The sequence below is a fragment of the Tenrec ecaudatus genome, chromosome 17, assembly GCF_050624435.1.
Source record: "Tenrec ecaudatus isolate mTenEca1 chromosome 17, mTenEca1.hap1, whole genome shotgun sequence".
Lineage (NCBI taxonomy): Eukaryota > Metazoa > Chordata > Mammalia > Afrosoricida > Tenrecidae > Tenrec > Tenrec ecaudatus.
The window spans coordinates 36,541,189-36,560,028 of NC_134546.1; the positions used below are offsets into that span (position 1 = coordinate 36,541,189).

At 40.8% G+C, this 18,840-nt stretch overlaps 1 protein-coding gene and 1 pseudogene across 1 annotated transcript in view; both read left to right on the forward strand.

Annotated features, from left to right (window-relative positions):
- Positions 1-18,840, forward strand: part of CAMKMT (calmodulin-lysine N-methyltransferase) — a 461,032-nt gene that overhangs the window by 22,163 nt on the left and 420,029 nt on the right. The window contains exon 3 of the mRNA XM_075535807.1: positions 698-762. Within this exon, the coding sequence (XP_075391922.1) occupies positions 698-762 (65 nt within the window). The remainder of the gene's footprint in view (positions 1-697; positions 763-18,840) is intronic.
- Positions 14,767-17,892, forward strand: LOC142430600 (cysteine protease ATG4B pseudogene; annotated as a pseudogene).

Sequence of the window (18,840 nt, forward strand, 5' to 3'; positions counted from 1 at the left end):
CTGCCCACATATGGAATGTGTGGCCATGGCTGTCAAGATCGATTCACTTTATTGTGAGGTTTGGAAAAGTTAGTTCTGCAGTGGTTGTCTTCCTTTTGATTCTGAAATTCTCAAAGAAGTTTTTTCTTTCTATTAAAAATCTTAAGAAATTAACCCCCACCTCCTTTTAAAATAACTAACTCATAGCCATCCATAGGACAAGACTAGAACTTTCTAGCCCCTTTGGATTTCCAAGACTGTCAGTCTTTACCAGAGTAGGAAGCCTCATCTATTTCCCACGGGGCAGTTGGTGTTTTCCAACTGCTGGCCTTGTGGTCAGCAGCCCAGCACGTTCCCCACCAGGGCTGCTATGAATTGGAATCAGCTTCTTGGCAGTGAAGCTTTTTTCCTTTTTGCTAAATAACTAAAACAAAAATGAAAGATAAAAACATCTAATAAACAATAAACTATTTGTTAAATCATTAAAGTAGATTCCCGATTAAGAACTGTGGTCACATCAAGCATTCTTAGGACTATATTGTGTTATCTCTTTCCCTTCTCCCTCTAGTGGGCAGGAAGTATTTTTTAAAATGAAGCATTAGATTTTTTTTTTTTTTAGTGTTGGATGTGTGGCAACACAGAGACCCGTCTTTTTTAAAATTTAAGAAATACTAATCCATTTCAGAATCATTACAGAAGATGCGTTATTTCTTTCTAGGCATAATAATGGATCCTTGAATGTTGACGATGTTCTCACCAGCTTTGACAACACAGGAAATGTTTGTAAGTTATGTGCCCAGTATATAGGAAAACATGTCGTGTTTTTAAAGCAAATATGCCATTTCTTTTATGCTTATTATCTTTACTGATGCACATATGCTTAATATCAATGTATCTTACCTTAGAAACTTGCCGTCTTCAGTTGCACGATAAGACACACCTACTAAATAGGATCTGGTTGTACAGTCTGCAGTTTGGAGCGTATGTGTGTCAGAATGAAGGTCAAAAAGCACATTGGATTATTCGATAAGACCCTTTCGTTACTTGTTTGCATTTTGACCTCGGTTCATCCTGCAGAGGATCTGTCTCTTCTTTGCTGAATTTTGGATGCTTCCTTTTCCGGTCTGTGTTTCGTCTGAGTAATGCCAGACCATGTTACTTTGGTGCTGATATATATTAATGCTAGAGTGTTTTTTGTTTTATGTGGTGTTGTAGTGCAACAACATTAGGCTTTTCACCTAAGCATCTGGATAAGTCGTAAAAAAACTTGCTGTACTGTTAGATTTTGGCCTCTTGATACATTGCTAGTTAATGAAGTTAGATTTCCTAGTTGAGTTCAACAAATGTTTTTTGAGTGCTTGTGCTAGATTAAGATTCATGCTTGGTAGTTACCTTAGAAAGACAAACTATTATAAAATAATGCCATAGAGTGAAAGCAATCTGGTAAGAATAGCTTTCTGGTACTGAGTTGAATTAAAAACAAAACTCGCTGCCTTTGAATTGATCCTGACTGTGTAAGAGAGGGTAGAATTGCCTTTGTGGATTTCCAAGACTGTAATTCTTTACTGGAGTAGAAAGCATAGTCTTTCTCTTGAGGAATGGCAGTTGCTTTGAACTGGTGACCTTGTGGTTAGCAGTCCAAATTCATAACCCACTACATCAACAGGGCTCCTACTGAGTTGAGCAGCATACTATAGTAGAAGCTGTGCACACCTTCATAACTGGCTACATGGTATATTTGCCTTAAAATAGTTTACTATCAGTGAAAAATCTCCATTTTAAGCATGAAAATAGTACTCATAATTTTTCTCAAAGGAAAATTCAAAACTATAATGACTTACTGTTTTAACAAAAAGTTACATGCTTTATTATCAATCCTGCCTTATGAAATGTTTAAGTCTATGTATAATAATGTCCAGTTGTGTATAATAGGTCTGTGTATAATAATGTCCAGTGATACTTTGGCAATAATTTTACCCATGTTGTGACCAACTGTTGATTATATAGGAAAGTGTATATGTCCTTTTGTAACTAAAAAACCCCACACTCACCGGCATTGAGTTGATTCCGACTGACCACGACCTATGGGACAGAGTAGGACTGGCGCAGTGGGTTTCGGGGCTAGGAATCTTTGTGGGAGCAGAAAGCCTTATCTTTCTCACTTGGGGTAGCCAGTGCATTGGACCTGTTGGCCTTGTGGCTAGCAACCCAATGTCTAACCTATTAAGGAGTATATACACGTCCCCAAATTATCCTAAAGTGCTTACACCATTGTAATTCTTTTAATATTTATATATTGGCACTTACTTGACACCCTACCACTAACACACACACACACACACACACACACACACACACACACACACACACACACACACACACAAGCCCGAAACTTAGGCATATCATGATTTTCTTGGGAACCAGAGCAAGGACTGGATAGGGAATGCTAATGGTGATAGAGGAAGTATTCTTCTTTAATTTGACCTAACGATTACTGCTGGGGACGTGGTGGCTGTGCATTGGGATGCTCACCACAAGGTCAGCAGTTTGAAATGACCAACTGCTCCATGGGAGAGAGATGAAGCTTTCGGCTCCTGCAAACAGTTACCGCCTGACAACCCACAGGGGAAGCTCTGGGTTGCTGTGATTTACTTGTGATGGCAGTGTGTTTGGTTTGGGTTTTGTTAAATGAAGTCAGGTTTAGGCATACCTACTTTTTGAACCTGATCCTAAAATGTGAAACGTAGAATATTTGATTCAGTAGTGTACAAAACAAGTATTTCATCCAATGGCTCAGTATAAAATAGGGCCACTAGCTGGCAGCATTATATAAAACAAAATTAATTTCCTAAAGGTTTAAGTTATTATCTGAAATTATTGTTTCACATATCTTGAACCTATCAACTTGTCCCACACCTCCAAGTTGTTGTTGTACTCATACACTAACAGATTGCTAATTAAGAGTAAATTTTCCCCTACGTGTCTATTCTTTGGCAGAAGGTTTTGAGTCTTTGGCATGAGATCCATCTAAAATTCATCGTAAGCAACTTCTGTCTTCCCTGCGAACCTCAGTTTTTTCCCTCTCTTAGAAACAGAAGTAACGTGTATGAAGTGCATGGCACACTTGATTCCTCATTCCTGACACTCAGACAGTGGGAGCGATTTGTTATTCCTGGTGGTGAGGAACCCTGACACTTCTTTCTTTTTTTTCCCCAAGGAAGGAAACATGGTATTAAGGATTATTCTTATGTTTTAAAAAAAATTACTTTAAATGAACTAATTTAAATATAGTGGGGAAAACATTTAGGTTAAATTGTCAAGATAATAACTTTTTATTATCAGTATGTTATTAAAACCTTGAATATATCGAAGAGTCACAACGAAGAGATGAGCTAGTCAGGGTGCAATATAGCACTGTTGAAACATACAGCTTTCCTCTAGTTCTTTAATGCCCCCCCCCCCACTATCATGACCCCAATTCTACCTTACAAATCCGACTAGACCAGAGCACGTACCCTGGTGCAGATAAGATCTGGAAACACAGGAAATCCAGGATAGATAACACCTCAGGACCAAAAATGAGAGTAGCGATACCAGGAGAGTAAAGGGGAGGTGGGGGGAGAAAGAGGAAACCGATCACAGTGATCTATATATAATCCCCTCTTAGGGGGACAGGCAACAGAAAAGTGGGTGAAGAGAGACATTGATCAGTATAAGATATGAAAAAAAATTATCAAGGGTACATGAGGGAGGGAGGGTGGGGTGGTGGGGGGAAATGAGCTGATACCAAGGGCTCAAGTAGAAAGAAAATGTTTTGAGAATGATGATGGCCACATAAGTACAAATGTGCTTGACACATGGATGGATGGATGGATTATGATAAGAGCTGTAAGAGCCCCCCAATAAAGTGATTTTAAAGTAATAAAAGATAAAAATCAAGAGTAAGAAAGCCAAAAATCCCAACCAACCTTGCATATGTTTCCAAGCTATAGAAGTGGTGATACTAAACAGAATACTTGGGAGAGGGGAGTACAGAAGATCAAAGGTATAAATCTGACCCGAGCAGTTAAAACTTTGTCACTAGATTTCCCCCCTATAATGCAGGCTGAACCTGATCTGGTTTTCATATTTTTCTGTATTTTTGGCTTGTATTGCTTTGTTTGGTGTTTGTTTGCTCATAACAGAGTGTATCTCAGAGTTGTTATATTAATGGAGGTCACCCTCTTGAAACTGTGTTATATGATCTTTAATTTTTAGTATATGAAACCCAGGATTGATGAACCTACACAGACAGCAAGTAAAAGAAGGAGTTTGGGGGGAGAGGGAGGTATAGTGGGAGGGGCGGTAAAAGGGAGACGATGTCAAGTAGTCCAAGAAGAGAAAGAATGGTTGGAAACTGATTGTGGTAGCAATTGTAATGTATGTTATATGTATTAAATTCCAACTAGTGAAAAAAATAAAATAAAAGAAGTACTATGACAATAGCACTTTTCCTGCAGCTGAAAGAAAAAAAGAGGTGGTGACAAAAATTTAGGACAGCCTTGATTTAAAACATATTGGTTGGTATAATTTCTATATTTTACTGATGTTATTTTAAAAGAAAGCTGTATCCTAATATCTTATTGAATGATAACTTGGTAAAATTCTACTCATGTAAATTATATATATATATAATTTTATTGGGGGCTTATAGAGCGCTTATCACAATACATACATGCATCCATTGTGTCAAGCACATTTGTATATTTTCTTTCTACCTGAGTCCTTGGTCTCAGCTCATTTTTCTCCCCTTTCTCCCCCATCCTCCCTCCTTCCCTAACCCTTGATAATCTATAAATTATAATTTTTTCATGTTTTACATTGATCCTCCCTTCACCCACTTTTCTGTTGTCCATCCCCCTAGGGAGGGGGTTATATGTAGATCATTGTAATTGGTTCCCCCTTCCTCCCCTACCTCCCCTTGCCCTCCTGGTATCGTTATTGGGTCTGAGGGGGTTTATATGTCTAAATATTTTATATCATCTATTTCAAGGCATAAAGTGATTCAAGGTTGAAAAATGATCTCTCACTTGATGCCTCAAGGTTTTGATTTTATGCCAATAGGGATATTAGATTGAGTTTGTGACTAGAGAAGCCAGCAGAGGGCGCCACAATCATTCTCTCTCAGAGCATAGAATAATTGAAATACATAACTTGAAACAAAGATCATTTGTTACAAATTGCAAGTGTTCATCTTGTAACATATAAAGTTGTTATTGAAACATTTCCATTTGGTTAATTTCTAATACATTAAACAATTTACTAATATTAAGGGTATGTTTTCCTGGCCGAGCTTTGCATATAATTAGTTTGGTTCAGTTTTAATGCCAACTTAATTTTTTAACTTTTAGCTTTAACGAAAGTGCTACTGTTGATCTTGCTAATGTTGACGCGGAGGGACAGTTGTATGCATTAATGTCAGTGTTTAAGTGGCCACCTTGGAAGTACACTAGGAGGTAATGAGAATGCGGATTGGGTAAACCAGCAGATGACATTACTTTTTTCAGGCATTAGTTTCCAGGTTCATATTATTTACTGATAACAGAAAAAAATAGCTTGATGAAAATATTTTATAGTTACAAAAACGTGACATACAAATTTGTATGTCTAATAAAAACTATAGTCATAATTTAATGTAGCCATTAATCACAATTTTAAGATAATTTTAAAAATTAGGTAATTTTATTCCTCTAGAGAGTTATACATGTAATTGAAACTAGTTTTCTTATTTACTTTCATTTTTTAGAAGAGTTGTGTGTCCTTAAAGGTATGCTCTGCCAAGAAAATTTGAGATAGAATCCTTTTTTTTTTTTAGATATACACTATTTATTTATTTATTTAATTTAAATCATTTTATTGGGGGCTAAGAAAGGATCCTTTCATAGGTTTAATTCCTTTGAATGTGTATGAGAAATTAAAGGGAAGCTCATGCAGAATTGATCATTTTTGCATGATTTCATTACTGTCCAGTATATGACCACACATTTTGCATTTATTCCTGGGGAGAAAGACAGGACTTTCTACTCCTATGGAGAGTTACAGCCTCGGAGACTCACAGGGGCATGCCCGTTCTCCAGGGCCGATTTGGATTGGCATCGACTAAAGGCTAGTGTGTTTGACTGACTGGAGGTTTCGTTGCATATGCTAATTATTTGTTTTTATGAAAAACAAATTTATTTGAAAGCCAAGTTCTCTTTCTGATTACATTTCGGTAGGGGTGTGTATCGAGCTTTTCACTCATTTTCTTCTGTTTATTTATGTTTTGTTGGTCTGTATTTTTAATGAAAAGTTTCTGCTGCTTGTGAGTCTGCCTCCTTCAAAGCTGTCCGCGCTGCTGTGTGAGAGGTGGCTTCTGCAGGTGCTGGCCGAGTCCGGCTCCCCAGGGGAGAGTGCCGGACAGCAGCCTGCTTGCAGGGGAGGTGCTGGCTGCTTCTGTGTCTCTCAGCAAGCACTGCCTAGTTTCTTGGGAACTCGGGGCCTCTTAGCTAGAGAAGCCCTGACATTCCATGCCTCTTCCAAATCATTTTCATTTTTCAGGGTTGTCTCTTGTGCCTACTCAAATGAATTTTTAAATGTAAGTCTCCTCGGGATACCAAATTGGGATACTGTAGTCTACAGTATAATTATTTGGCATTATAAAGTTTCATCAGTGCTTGGGGGTATAGTAGCTTTATTTACAATTTTACAGTGCAGCATGCATTGTTTGGTATGAACAAATGGGTTAATGCTTTTTGTGGCGTAGTGGTTACATGTTGGGCTGCTAACTGCATGGTCAGCAGTTCAAAACCACCAGCCATAGAGGTACGGAGGGAGGGGCTTCTGGAGGATGTATTCAAACCAATAAACCATTGGACCTTTAAACAAACAAACCACCAGCCTCACATGAAGGGTTACAGTCTCAGGAACTCACAGAGGCAGTGAGGGTTGTGGCAGTGAGGGCTCTTTCTTGTACAACATATGCACTGTAGTATGTAGAAGTCTTTGAAGGCCAGGAAGTCAGTAGTTCTGATATATCATTACAGTAACAGTATGAATCAGGATTCTTGCCTGCCATTGTAGTTCAAATGTAGGGAATGTATTGGTAAGACCCCTTCTACCATTCTTTGGTCCCCCCCCCCCCCTATCCTGGCTGAGCTACTTGAAAGGGCTCCAAATAAGTTTGTGGAGAAATTTTATTATCTTTTGCTTCCATTTTGCCCTAACTGTTTTGAGGCTCCCTAATATGACAGGGGAATAAAGTCAAGGCTTTCTACTCTTGTAAAGAGTTACTGTCTCAGAAACTCACAGGGCTACTTCTGCCCAGTCCTAGAGGGTGCTCTGAGTTGACATCAACTCCATGGCACTGGCTAGGCAGGGAAGGACTCTGTTGTAGTTGGTGTGAACACCCTGGAATAAGCAAACATGTGTAGTGCAAAGGGCAGCATTTATCCAAGGACGAAATTCAGAAGAATCCGGAAAGAAGGAGACATGGAAACAGGAAACACAGGGAGGAAGTGGGATAAGTGATGTCATACTGTGGGGCGGGCTATCAGTGACACGAAACAAGATGTGTGTATGGATTATTGAGCAGAAAACTGGTCTACTCTGCAAACGATAACTCATTCACAATAAAAAGTTAAAAGAAAAAAAAGGTTAAAATGAACAAAAATGTGGGGTGGTTCCAGTGTAGAAGTAAACACGTAGATCAATGTTTTGAAATAGAAGGTTCAGAAAAGCACATGCATGTGGAGATTTCACATAAGAGGAAGATGGCATTTCAGTAAGAGTAAAGCATGGATTTTCAATAACTATTATTGGGTCCCTTGACTAGGAATTTTTAAAGAATAATAAAGTTGATTCCTTTATACTATATACAAAAGAAACTTAAATTGTATGAAAGAGTTCATTAAAAAAATCTTAATCCTTCCAAATACTTCAAATTCTAATTGCAACCCAAGTCCTATGAATTATAAGGTTGAACAGATTGACAAAGTAAAGATTTAAAGACAGTCTATTCAAAAGCAGCATCAAGAATATTGAAAGACAAATAATAAACTGATCATTTATGACATAGATGTATTCTATGCAGACAAAGATATATTCTCTTTATTGTATAAAGAGCTCACATACGTCAATAACAAACACAGACAACCTTAAAATCTATAAGAAAATATAAAACATAGGCAAAAATTAGGAATTTCACAGAAGAAATACCAATGCTCTACAACTAATTACTAGTCATTAAGGAAATGCAATTAAAACAGTGAGATAGAATTTTTGCTTACCAGCTTAACAGGGATGACAAGAAATAAGCAAAACTTATGGTGACCTCCCCAATCATAACATTATTTTTGTTGCTACTTCATACCTGTCATTTTGCTACTGTTATGAATCTGGCGACCCCTGTGAAAGGGTCATTCCACCCCCAAAGGGGTTGTAACCTACAGGTTGAGAACCGCTGGATCAGAACATCTGACCCCACACTAAGTGTGTGTGCTAGAGGGCAAAAAGGTCCAAAAGTCAAACCAGTGGGAAGCCACTGAACTTTGGGCCTAGGTAATTCAGAGCATCTGATAACAAAGTAACAAGCTCGTCCCTGCACTGGGTGGCAGGCTGCAGGAGTCACAGTAAAGAGTTCCCCATTGGGTTCTTAGCCCCTTTTGAAAATCGTCGTCGACATACATCCCATCCCGTCTTTGGTTCCAGAGTCCGTGTGTGTTGCTTACAGTGTCTGGAGGTTAGGCTAGGCTGTTAGGGAGTAGCTTTCCTGGCCAAGTGTCTTCAGCTGCCCGACTTCCTAGCTCCACAGTGGTCAGGGCGGAGTGTCCTTTGGCACCATAGTGGGTAAGTGTGGCTCTAGGCCAATAACAGAACCCTTCTGCTCTGTCGCATTCTTTAAGGAATCCTGGTACCATAGTGGTTAGACACAAGTGCTACTTAAAGTCAGGGCTTTGAACTCCCTTAATGACTGTGTAGGCGAGAAAGCCTGGGATTTGGTCCAGTAATATTTTTTCTTCCATAGTCAATCCCGCCTCACAGTGACCCTATATAGGGTCTAAGACTTTCAATTTTTACAGGAGTAGATAGCCTCAATTTTCTCCCGAAGAGCAACTGGTGGGTTTGAACCACTGTCCTTTCAGGGAGCATTCCAATGCTTGCCTCCTCCACCAGGACACTATCTCTTAAATATGACAATCTATGAGACCCCATGGAGCAGGTCTAATCTGTCCTGTTGCCTCACTCTGAGTCAGAATTGGCTTCAGGGCACACAACCCATTTATTATTACTATTTACTACGGAAGGAACAGAAAGAAAAATAACATTTACAATCCATCTCTTTTCTGTTCATTAATATACACGTAGATATTTGAGAGAGAAATTAAGGAGGTGGAATGGTTGTCTTAGAAGAGAAGTTGCTTCTATTGTGAGGAAAGGCTGAAATGAACCCTTTTGAGATTGATAACATGTACTCACGATTGAATCAGTGCAATAAGACCTGCAAGGTAGCTCATGTCTTTGTCAGAGACCTGCTAATTTGCCCCTCTTTTAATACCTATAATTAGTTGCCTCCAAATTTTAGCAGAAGAGGTGTCAAGCAAGGGCTTTTTTTTTTTTTTAAAGTGAGGCAGGCCTGAATATTCTATTTTCTCGCAAAGAGCTACCATTTATTTTGCATGCTCAGGCAATGGCGACTTGCCTGAAGAGGCAGGCCCAGAGAGTGGCTGCAGTTCTGGGGACGCCGCTTCCCCAGTGTGGCGGGAGAGCGTGGTGCAAGTTCACCGTGGGGACCGAAACAAAAGACGAAGACGCTGCCGAGAAATCATTTTGGGGGAATGGAAAAGAACTATGCCCTGCCCAGTGGATTGTGGCTCCGAGGAGACTGATTAAAGGTCATTGGGAAATGGGTTCTTGAGGGGTTTTGAAACATAGTTGACAATCTAATGGAGTGGAGATTTGGAAAGAGAGTATGAAAAGGAAATACATTTTCTTTTAATAGTTTTAAGCCAAATGTGAGTTTTGATGTATTTCAGTGTTTGGGCTTTTTTCTTTTTGAGGAGTGCTGTTTGCAAAAATAATGTAATAGTCATTGTGATTCCTATTTTTACATCTTCCTTTCTCTACGAACTCAATGCAGTTCTCAATCCCTTGGTTATTGAGGTATTTAAAAACTGCCTACACAAACATAGGCAACACAAAGAAATCTCAGTTAAAAGGATACTCTTCGGCAAGATTGTTTCGACAGTAGCTTTTCCACTGAAGACAGATACAGATTTGGGGACAATTGTACAGTCTGGATGTTGCACCACTCTTGTGACTGCACATCATGTGGTTTGATGATGGAAAGAGTGTAGAGTTTGTGTCTGTGTGTCATGTCTTCCTTCATACCTTCTCCCTCCTCACCCCTCACCCTCAGCGCTGAGTCTGAATATTGCATTGTGCCCTGGGGAGTTCATGGAAGGAGGAAGCGAAAATGCTGGTAGTTTTGTCTGTGTGTATGATTCTGAGAATGTAGAAGTGTCCTGTTGTAAATGAAACATTTTATGTATATCATTAGAAGGCACGGAAGAAAGATTAGAAGCCTATCTATAATTATTGGGATCCCGTCATACCTTTTATCTCACTATAATACCTTGTACAAGGCCCAACCCAAGTATCAGTCAGTACACGTGTACTGATTCATTTAATTCTAGCCATGTGCAGACCAAGTCATTGATTCTGTACCCATTGATTTATATGTGATCTATTACTGTGAACAGTGCCCAGAGTAATCTAGGTCTCAGTTTTAGAGAGCACATGCCACAGGTCTCATAAACTAATAGGTTCGAGATTGAGTTGAGAATGAACATAACAATTGTGCGGATGGTGCGGGACTGAGCAGAGTTACGGATTCTGTTGAAGATTCATAGTCTCAAATTCACAAGGGCAGTTCTTAGCTTGTCTGATAGGCTCACTGTGGGTGGGCATCGACTCCATGGAAGTGTTTGGTTTTGGTTTTATGCTCACTCCAAGGCAGTGAGTGTGGTTTTGAATTTGGATCACTGTTCTGCTTCTCCTCTCACCGCTCCACCCATGGGCATTTGGGTTTGTAACCCCCGATGTACACTGTATATTTGGAAGCATTTAAGGAACGCTTATTATCTTTGTGTGTGTGTGTGTGTGTGTGTGTATTTTAGAACCTGTATATATATTTTTGGTCATTTAGTTATCTATTTAAGAGTCAAGTTTAACAATTTTAGTTCTTTATCTGATCTAAATAAAAAGACTTATAAATTCCTTTGAAAGTAAGCCATTTTGAATTTTACAGGTTAATCACTAATCTTTAGAAAATAATTCCTCCTCATGCTTTCGACAGATGGCCAATGCTAACAAATAATTATATTATTCTACTTAATACAAAAAGCTGACACTAAATATATTTTTCAATACCTAATAGTTTGAGAAAACATCTTTTAAAAATTTAATCATTTGAGTTAAAATTATAAAATGTGTATTTATAAATGTAGTTGACAACCAATGTAGTTATAAGAAAAACTATTTGTGAGTGTATGTGTGTGCAAGTAAACATATATGTGTGTGTATAAGACACGTAGTTAACTTGATCTCCATCTGCTTCTTCTTTATAGATAGGAAAAGAAAGTGCAGTCTCCAAGTATTTATTAAGTGACTATTATGTGCTGTCCTGCTTTATCAATTCTCAAGTGATTTCTCAAGTTTGATTGAACTACTACAAAGGAATAAAACATTCTTTCTACATATGTTGGAAGAAGTAACTGTGTATTAAAAATCTGGATAAATGTTTCACTGTCTGATGCATCCAGACACTTGGAAAATTCCTATAAACTGTGTCTTAAATTTTAGCAACACATAACTTTCAAAATAATTTTCCCTTACTTCTCTTAAAAATGTTTGCCAAAACTTTAGAATACCCGGATTCCCACGTCAATCGCCATTCTTAGCTTCAGCAGTGAAAAACTCATTCTGATAACAAATTTTAGAAAAATGTCAAGAAAATGGCTTGGTTTATGATTAACTGCATGAAATATAATTTTAATGGCACAAATACATTGTCTTAGGACATGATTTTATTAGTACATTTTAAATATTTAACATAACTTTAGTCAAAAGTATCTGTGTGTGGATCACGAATTTCATGGTATTAAAATGTTTTCCAGAATCTTCTGAACTTTTCTCATCTGATCTCGATGCCTGCTACAAACCATTCACCTTGAGATCTCCCTTTCCTATCATCCTCAGAATTTTTTTCATTTCTCTTTTATGTTGAAACAAATTTCTCAAATCCTATAGTCCCCCCTCCTTTAAAAAAATATCATTTTGGAGTATTATAAGCTCCAGTCCCTGAGGAAATAAGTGGAAGTAGCTTTTCTTTTTTTGAGATCTGGTGGTCCTTGGGTTGGATAGGAACTGATAGCATTTGACATAACTTCCCCTTCAAAACTTTACAGCAGTGCTCTAGCTTCTCAAGCTGTTTTTGAGAAGTCCGATGGCATTCTATTAATGTTGTGATTTTTTTTTTAGCTTCCTAGAGTCTTTTCTTGTTCCAAATGTCCTGGATTTATAAGATATAGTAAGTAGGTGTGGCTCTATTTTCAACTATTGTGTTGGATATTTGGTGGAAACTTTCAATATAGAAAGTCATATTTTCCCAATCTATAGCATTTTCTTGAATTACTTCTCTTAAGTCACTTTCCTCTCTAAAAACTGTTTCTAGAAATTTGACTTTTTGATTCTTAGACTTCCTGGACTACTTTTTCCATTTTCTATTTTCTATCATTTCTATTTACCACCACTCCTGCCCCTTCTTTATACTCTCAGTATATTATTAACTCTGTCATAATCTTTCAAACGTCTTTTGTAGTTCTCACCTGTTTTTATGTTTTTTTAATGTCTAAAAGTTACTTTTCTCTTTTGTAGATGCTTCCTCCCATAGCATTCTTTTAATATTGTCACATTAAAGTTTTTTAATACTTTATTGAAGTTTTGTTTGTTGTTCTTTTTTTACTGGCTGTTCCCCCAAGTTTCTCTGTTTTCTTTGCCCTTTGTCTTTTACAGTAGAGGTGCTCATGCAATGTTTGATGATCCTTACGAATTTTCTATTCTCCAAGCTACCGTACTATCCCAGCTTTTGAATGATAGCTCTCACTGGGGTGTTTTTCGGCTGGACTGTTGCTTGGGGACCCCTGGTTGTTCGCCCATGTGTTTGAGCACTCCCTTGGACTGGTCTGTTTCCTGGAGGAAACTTGTTTGAGTGTTTCATGTTCTACCTCAGACAGGTGTATACCTTAGCTGTTAGCATTTTGGAAGGTGGTTAGGAAGAAGAATCTCAGAGTTGTGTTACTCAGCCGCTCCTTAAAATACTATTTTACCTTCCCCAGGAGCACCAATTTTCCACTTTTAGTCTAAAGACACTTGGATATTTTTTTGCATTATATGCTGGAAAATAACCACTAGGTGGAGGAGAGAGAGTTGGCCAGTGGTTTCGAGTAGAAGATTAAATTTCAAGGTACAAACGCCTCTTAAGTAGATTTTTCCACAAAATTCTTTGTTTAGCCACCCTCCCCCTGAATTTCAGAAATGCACATGGGACTGCGCCTTAGCTTCACACTGCTGATTCACGATTAGGACTTTGTTGCTGCTATCTCCTTGTACCATTACAAATGCTCATCTTGTTTTTAAATCCTTTTACTTTTGTCTTGATGGTCTATGGAAAGTAGAAAGGAATATGTGGATCCATTCTACCAACTCTAACTCTCACTTCACATATACTTTACTCCTGTGTCACATAAGGGCCATTAAAATAATTTTATAAAACATTAAAATTTATTACATTCACCGCCTATGGTTCTTGTCAAATTCACAACAGAAAAATATTTCCACTTAAACATATTGAGATAAATCAGCAAGATTTGAAAAAAAAATCAGGGATTCTTTCCTTGTTCTCTTTACTGAGCTCCTCTTGAACCTCCCAGATCCAACGCAGGTCTACGTCCTCTAGAAAGCCTTTCCTGACTCTCCTAAGATACAGGACATGGTTCTTCCAATGTCATTGCTAGGCTTAAAACTCTGTATACCATTAACATCTATCACATTGTATTATCCTATTCCATTGATGTCAAGTTGATTCTGACTCGTGGGACAGAGGAGAACTCTTTTCAAGGTTGTCGATCTGTAAGGAAGTAGCCTGTCACATCTTTCTCTTGAGAAACAGCTAGTGGGTTCCAACTGCTGACCCTTTTGGTTGGCACCCAGTCACTTTAACCACTGCAGCACCAGGCCTCCCCTCATCTCTTTTATGGGGGAAAAATGCCTATCAGCTTAAGTTTGAGTCTACACGATAATCATTGTGTGGAGATTGGCAGGGTCTCTATTTTGCTTTTATTCTCACCCCTCCACCCTTGGGCATTTCCTAATCCCTGGACAACACATTACCCCTGATAGGCATTGTATATTTGGAAGCATTTAAGGTACTTTGGGTGCTATGAGTTGAAGCATAGCAACAGACTCAACCACGGTAGGCTTGATCTACTTTTTCAGATTCCTTCATTATCTACTTAAGAGCCAAACCTGATTAGTCATTTTCTTTATCTAAGCTAAATAAGATATTTGAAAATTCTTTTGATGGTAAGTCATTTTTAATTCAACAGGTAAATTACTAATCTTAGGAAGATATTTTTATTCCATGCTGTCTAAGGATAGTGATAATAGACTAATGTATGTATTTGTATCATTTTACTTAATAATCCCATTTATCTCAGTAAATACTTTGGATTAAGGTACTTAATATTTACAAATTGAAATAACACTTGGAATAAATTAAGATATGGTTATTTTTTAAAAGAAAGTCTTGAAGGTAAACAAATGGCCATCTAGCTCAGAAGCAACAAAGCCCACATGGAAGAAGCACACTAGCCTGTGTGATCACGAGGTGCCAAAGGGATCAGTTATCAGGCATCAGAGATCAAAACTTCATAACATTGTGTGCCCATCTTCCCCATACCATTGCTGGAGACAAATGTGTGCATAAGCAAATGTGGTGAAGAAAGCTGATGGAGCCGGCTATCAAAAGATACAGCGTTTGGCTGCATTTGAGCCAGATGAACAGCCAAAAACCAGCTGTAGTTCCTTCTGAGAAGAGATGGGGATGGCAGCCCTGGACAAGCCTGACCCAGATGACGAGGGCCCTGCCTCATTCAAACTGCTGACGTGAGTGTGCAGAATGTTTCTCAAAACGACTCTGACCTATGACACGCTCAGATTCACCGAGTTTGAAGACTTCCCTGAGACCTCAGAGCCTGTGTGGATCCTGGGCAAAAAGTACAGCGTTTTCACAGGAAGGATGAGCTCTTGTCCAACATGGCCTCAAGACTGTGGTTTACCTACAGGAAGAACTTCCCGGCCATTGGAGGGGCTGGCCCCACGTCGGACACAGGCTGGGGCTGCATGCTTCACTGTGGCCAGATGATCTTCGCCCAGGCCCTGCTGTGCCGGCATCTGGGCCGAGACTGGAGGTGGGCCTGGCGTTGGAGGCAGCCTGACAGCTACTTCAACGTCCTCCATGCCGTCATCGACAGGAAGGACGGCTACTATTCCATCCACCAGATAGCGCAAATGGGAGTCGGCGAGGGCAAGTCTATTGGCCAGTGGTATGGCCCCAACATCGTCGCCCAGGTCCTCAAGCTCCCTGGCTGTTCACATAGTGATGGACAACACCGTGGTCATGGAGGAGATCTGGTGGCTGAGTCGGAGTGAGCCTCTGAGCACAGGGGCCATGGCTGCTCCTGAGCCTCCCAGTAGCCACTGCAATGGATTCCTGGCCACAGCAACCCCCTGGAGGCCCCTGGTGCTGCTCATCCCCCTCTGCCTGGGACTCAGCAACATCAACGAGGTCTATGTGGGCACGCTGAAGCACTGCTTCTGGATGTCCCAGTCTCTGGGTGTGATTGGTGGCAAGCTCAACAGTGCACACTACTTCATCGGCTACGTGGGGGAGGAACTGATCTACCTGGACCCGCACACGACACAACCGGCCGTGGAGCTCATGGCCACCTACAGCATCCCTGATGAGAGTTTTCACTGCCCACACCCACCCTGCTGCATGGGCATTCCCGAGCTCGACCCGTCCATCGCCGTGGGCTTTTTCTGCAAGACGGAGGAAGACTTTGACGATTGGTGCCAGCAAGTCAAAAAGGTGTTGCTGCTCCTGGGCGCCCTGCCCATGTTCGAGTTGGCAGAGCAGCAGCCCTCCCACCTGGCCTGCCCGGACGTCCTGAACCTCTCCCTGGATTCTTCTGACATGGAGCCGCTGGAAAGGCTCTTTGACTTGGAAGATGAAGGCTTTGAAGTATTATCCCCTTGAAGCAGACTCTGCTGACCCTTGGTGTCTGGCACCCATAGCTCATCCAACCGGGCCTGCCCTCGGAGTCAGGGCTGGTCAGCCAAAGCCCCCTGGGGGTGGCTGAGAAGGGAGCCCAGCAGGAACCGAGCAGGTCTTCCCAACACTGCCAGCCCTGTGTTCACCCACCAGCTTTCTCCGCTTTTTGGGGGCGCCTTGCCCTGTGGTTCTTCTTCTGGAATTAAAGTCCTGTGTGCAGCTTCTCAGAGACTTGGAGTCGTGTTGACGGGACCCAAGTGCATGGCGCCCGGAACCTGAGGTGGCAAGGCCAGGGCCATAGCTTCCCCACTGCTTAAAGCTGCCCTGGCGCTGTCACCAAGGGTTACCTCAGCAGGACCATGTGCCTTGGGGAGAAGATGGAGGGACACAACAGCAAAGCTGAAATGATATGAGTCTCACCTCTGGGCTGGGGTCACCCCAGCAAGATGTTGGCTCCTGTGCGACCGGTACGCTTGGCACTTCCCTCCTGGTTGCTGAAGGTCCCGTTGGTCTAGGGCCAAAGCTGAAAGTGGCCCAGCTGTAGGGTGAGAGGCAGGCAGGTCAGCTGACTGACAGATGGGAACGCCACCCAGCCTCCACCTCCATGCGCTGCCAACCTTGCCACTGACCCTCAGCCCCAGAGCCCTCCAGCCTGCCCTGAGCTGGCCCCCTGAGCTGGGGAGGTGGGCGGCCCCTCGCAGAGGAGGCCCGTTACAGCCCACCCCTCTTGTCCTGCAGGAAGCCTCGCTTGTGAGAGAACTTGGTGGGCCACCCCACCCATGGTGGTAGGTGACACCCCTGTCCCTTTTCCTCATCCTGGCCACAGACAATATGGCCATGGTGGGTGTGGGGCTACTTTCATTCCCTCCCTGCTTGGCATTTCTGTGTCCAGAGAGAGTCACGGGCAGGGGACAGGTCGTGTGGGGCTGGTTCTCTGCAAAGGCTTCCTGAGGAGGAAGGTGTCCATTCTGAGTAGCGTAGTGTGCAGTTAAAGTGGCAAATAACAACCTGTTTGAATAAAAAAGAAAAAGAAAAAAAGATACAGGCATCTGAGGTCCTAAAGGCTTGAAGGTAAACAAGTGGTCATCTAGCTCAGAAGCAACAAAGGCCACATGGAAGAAGCACACCAGCCTGTATGATCACGAGGTGTTGAAGGGATCAGGTATCAGGCATCAAAAAACAAGAAATAAAATCATTGTGAATGAGGGGGAGTGCAGATTTGGGACCCAAGACCCATCTAGAGGCCACTGGACATCCCCTTACAGAAGGGTCATGGGGAGGAGATGAGCCAGTCAGGGTGCAGTGTAGCACTGTTGAAACATACAACTTTCCTCTAGTTCCTAAACGCCTCCTCCCTTCTGAACCCCATCATGATCCCAATTCTACCTTTCAAATCTGGTTAGACCAGAGGATGTACACTGGTACAGAGAGGAACTGGAAACACAGGGAATCCAGGACAGATGATCCCTTCAGGACCAGTGGTGAGAGTGGCAATACCAGGAGGATGGACAGAGGGTGGGTTGGAAAGGGGGAACTGATTACAAGAATCTACATATAACCTCCTTCCTGGGCAGGGGGGGGGGGAGATGGACAACAGAAAAGTGGGTCAAAGGAGATGCCGGACAGTGTTAGACGTGATAAAATAGTAATAATTTATTAATTATCAAGGGTTCATGAAGGAGGGGGGAGCGGGGTGGAAGGGGAAACATGAGGAGCTGATACCAAAGGCTCAAGCAGAAAGCAAATGTTTTGAGAATGATGGGGGCAACAAATGTACAAATGTGCTTGACACAATGGATGTATGTATGGATTGTGATGACTTGTTATAAGCCCCAATAAATTGATGAAAAAGAAAAAGGAAATGTTTACCCTACAAAATAATTTACTGTAGCTTTCTTTGAATGTCTTCATGCATTTAAATGTTATTATATGACTTTCCTCCCTGTTTATATGCAGTATCCATTTTGTAATTATATATTCATATGTGTACATGTACACATAGTCTGTATTGTTCATTTTTCCTGGGGATGTTAATCATATTTTTAAACAGTCGATGTTATATTCTTATGCATTGGTGATGTTTTTCCTTGCAGATATCTTTTGCTGAGAGACTTCTAAGTGGCTATTCACTTAGATTTTTGATCAGTGCAATATATTTTAAGCAACTAATTCCAAAATACATTTAAATAACATGTCCTGTTCCTTGAGAATGGCAATTTCTTTGCTCAAAATTTCCACTTGGACCACCAGCAATCCCTTAAGTACTTTTCCTACCAGCTAATGCTAGCTTTTAAAAATCTACTTAATGTTACTCTTTCCTTTCCCTTTGTTGTCTCTGTCACTTAATAGACCTGTATGCCTGCCTGACATTGTTCTTTCTCAAGGTCTTTTTGTGCTTTTAGGATGATCATCCCTAGTTTCTTTTTGACTGCCTTAGATGCTTTGAGTCTGGT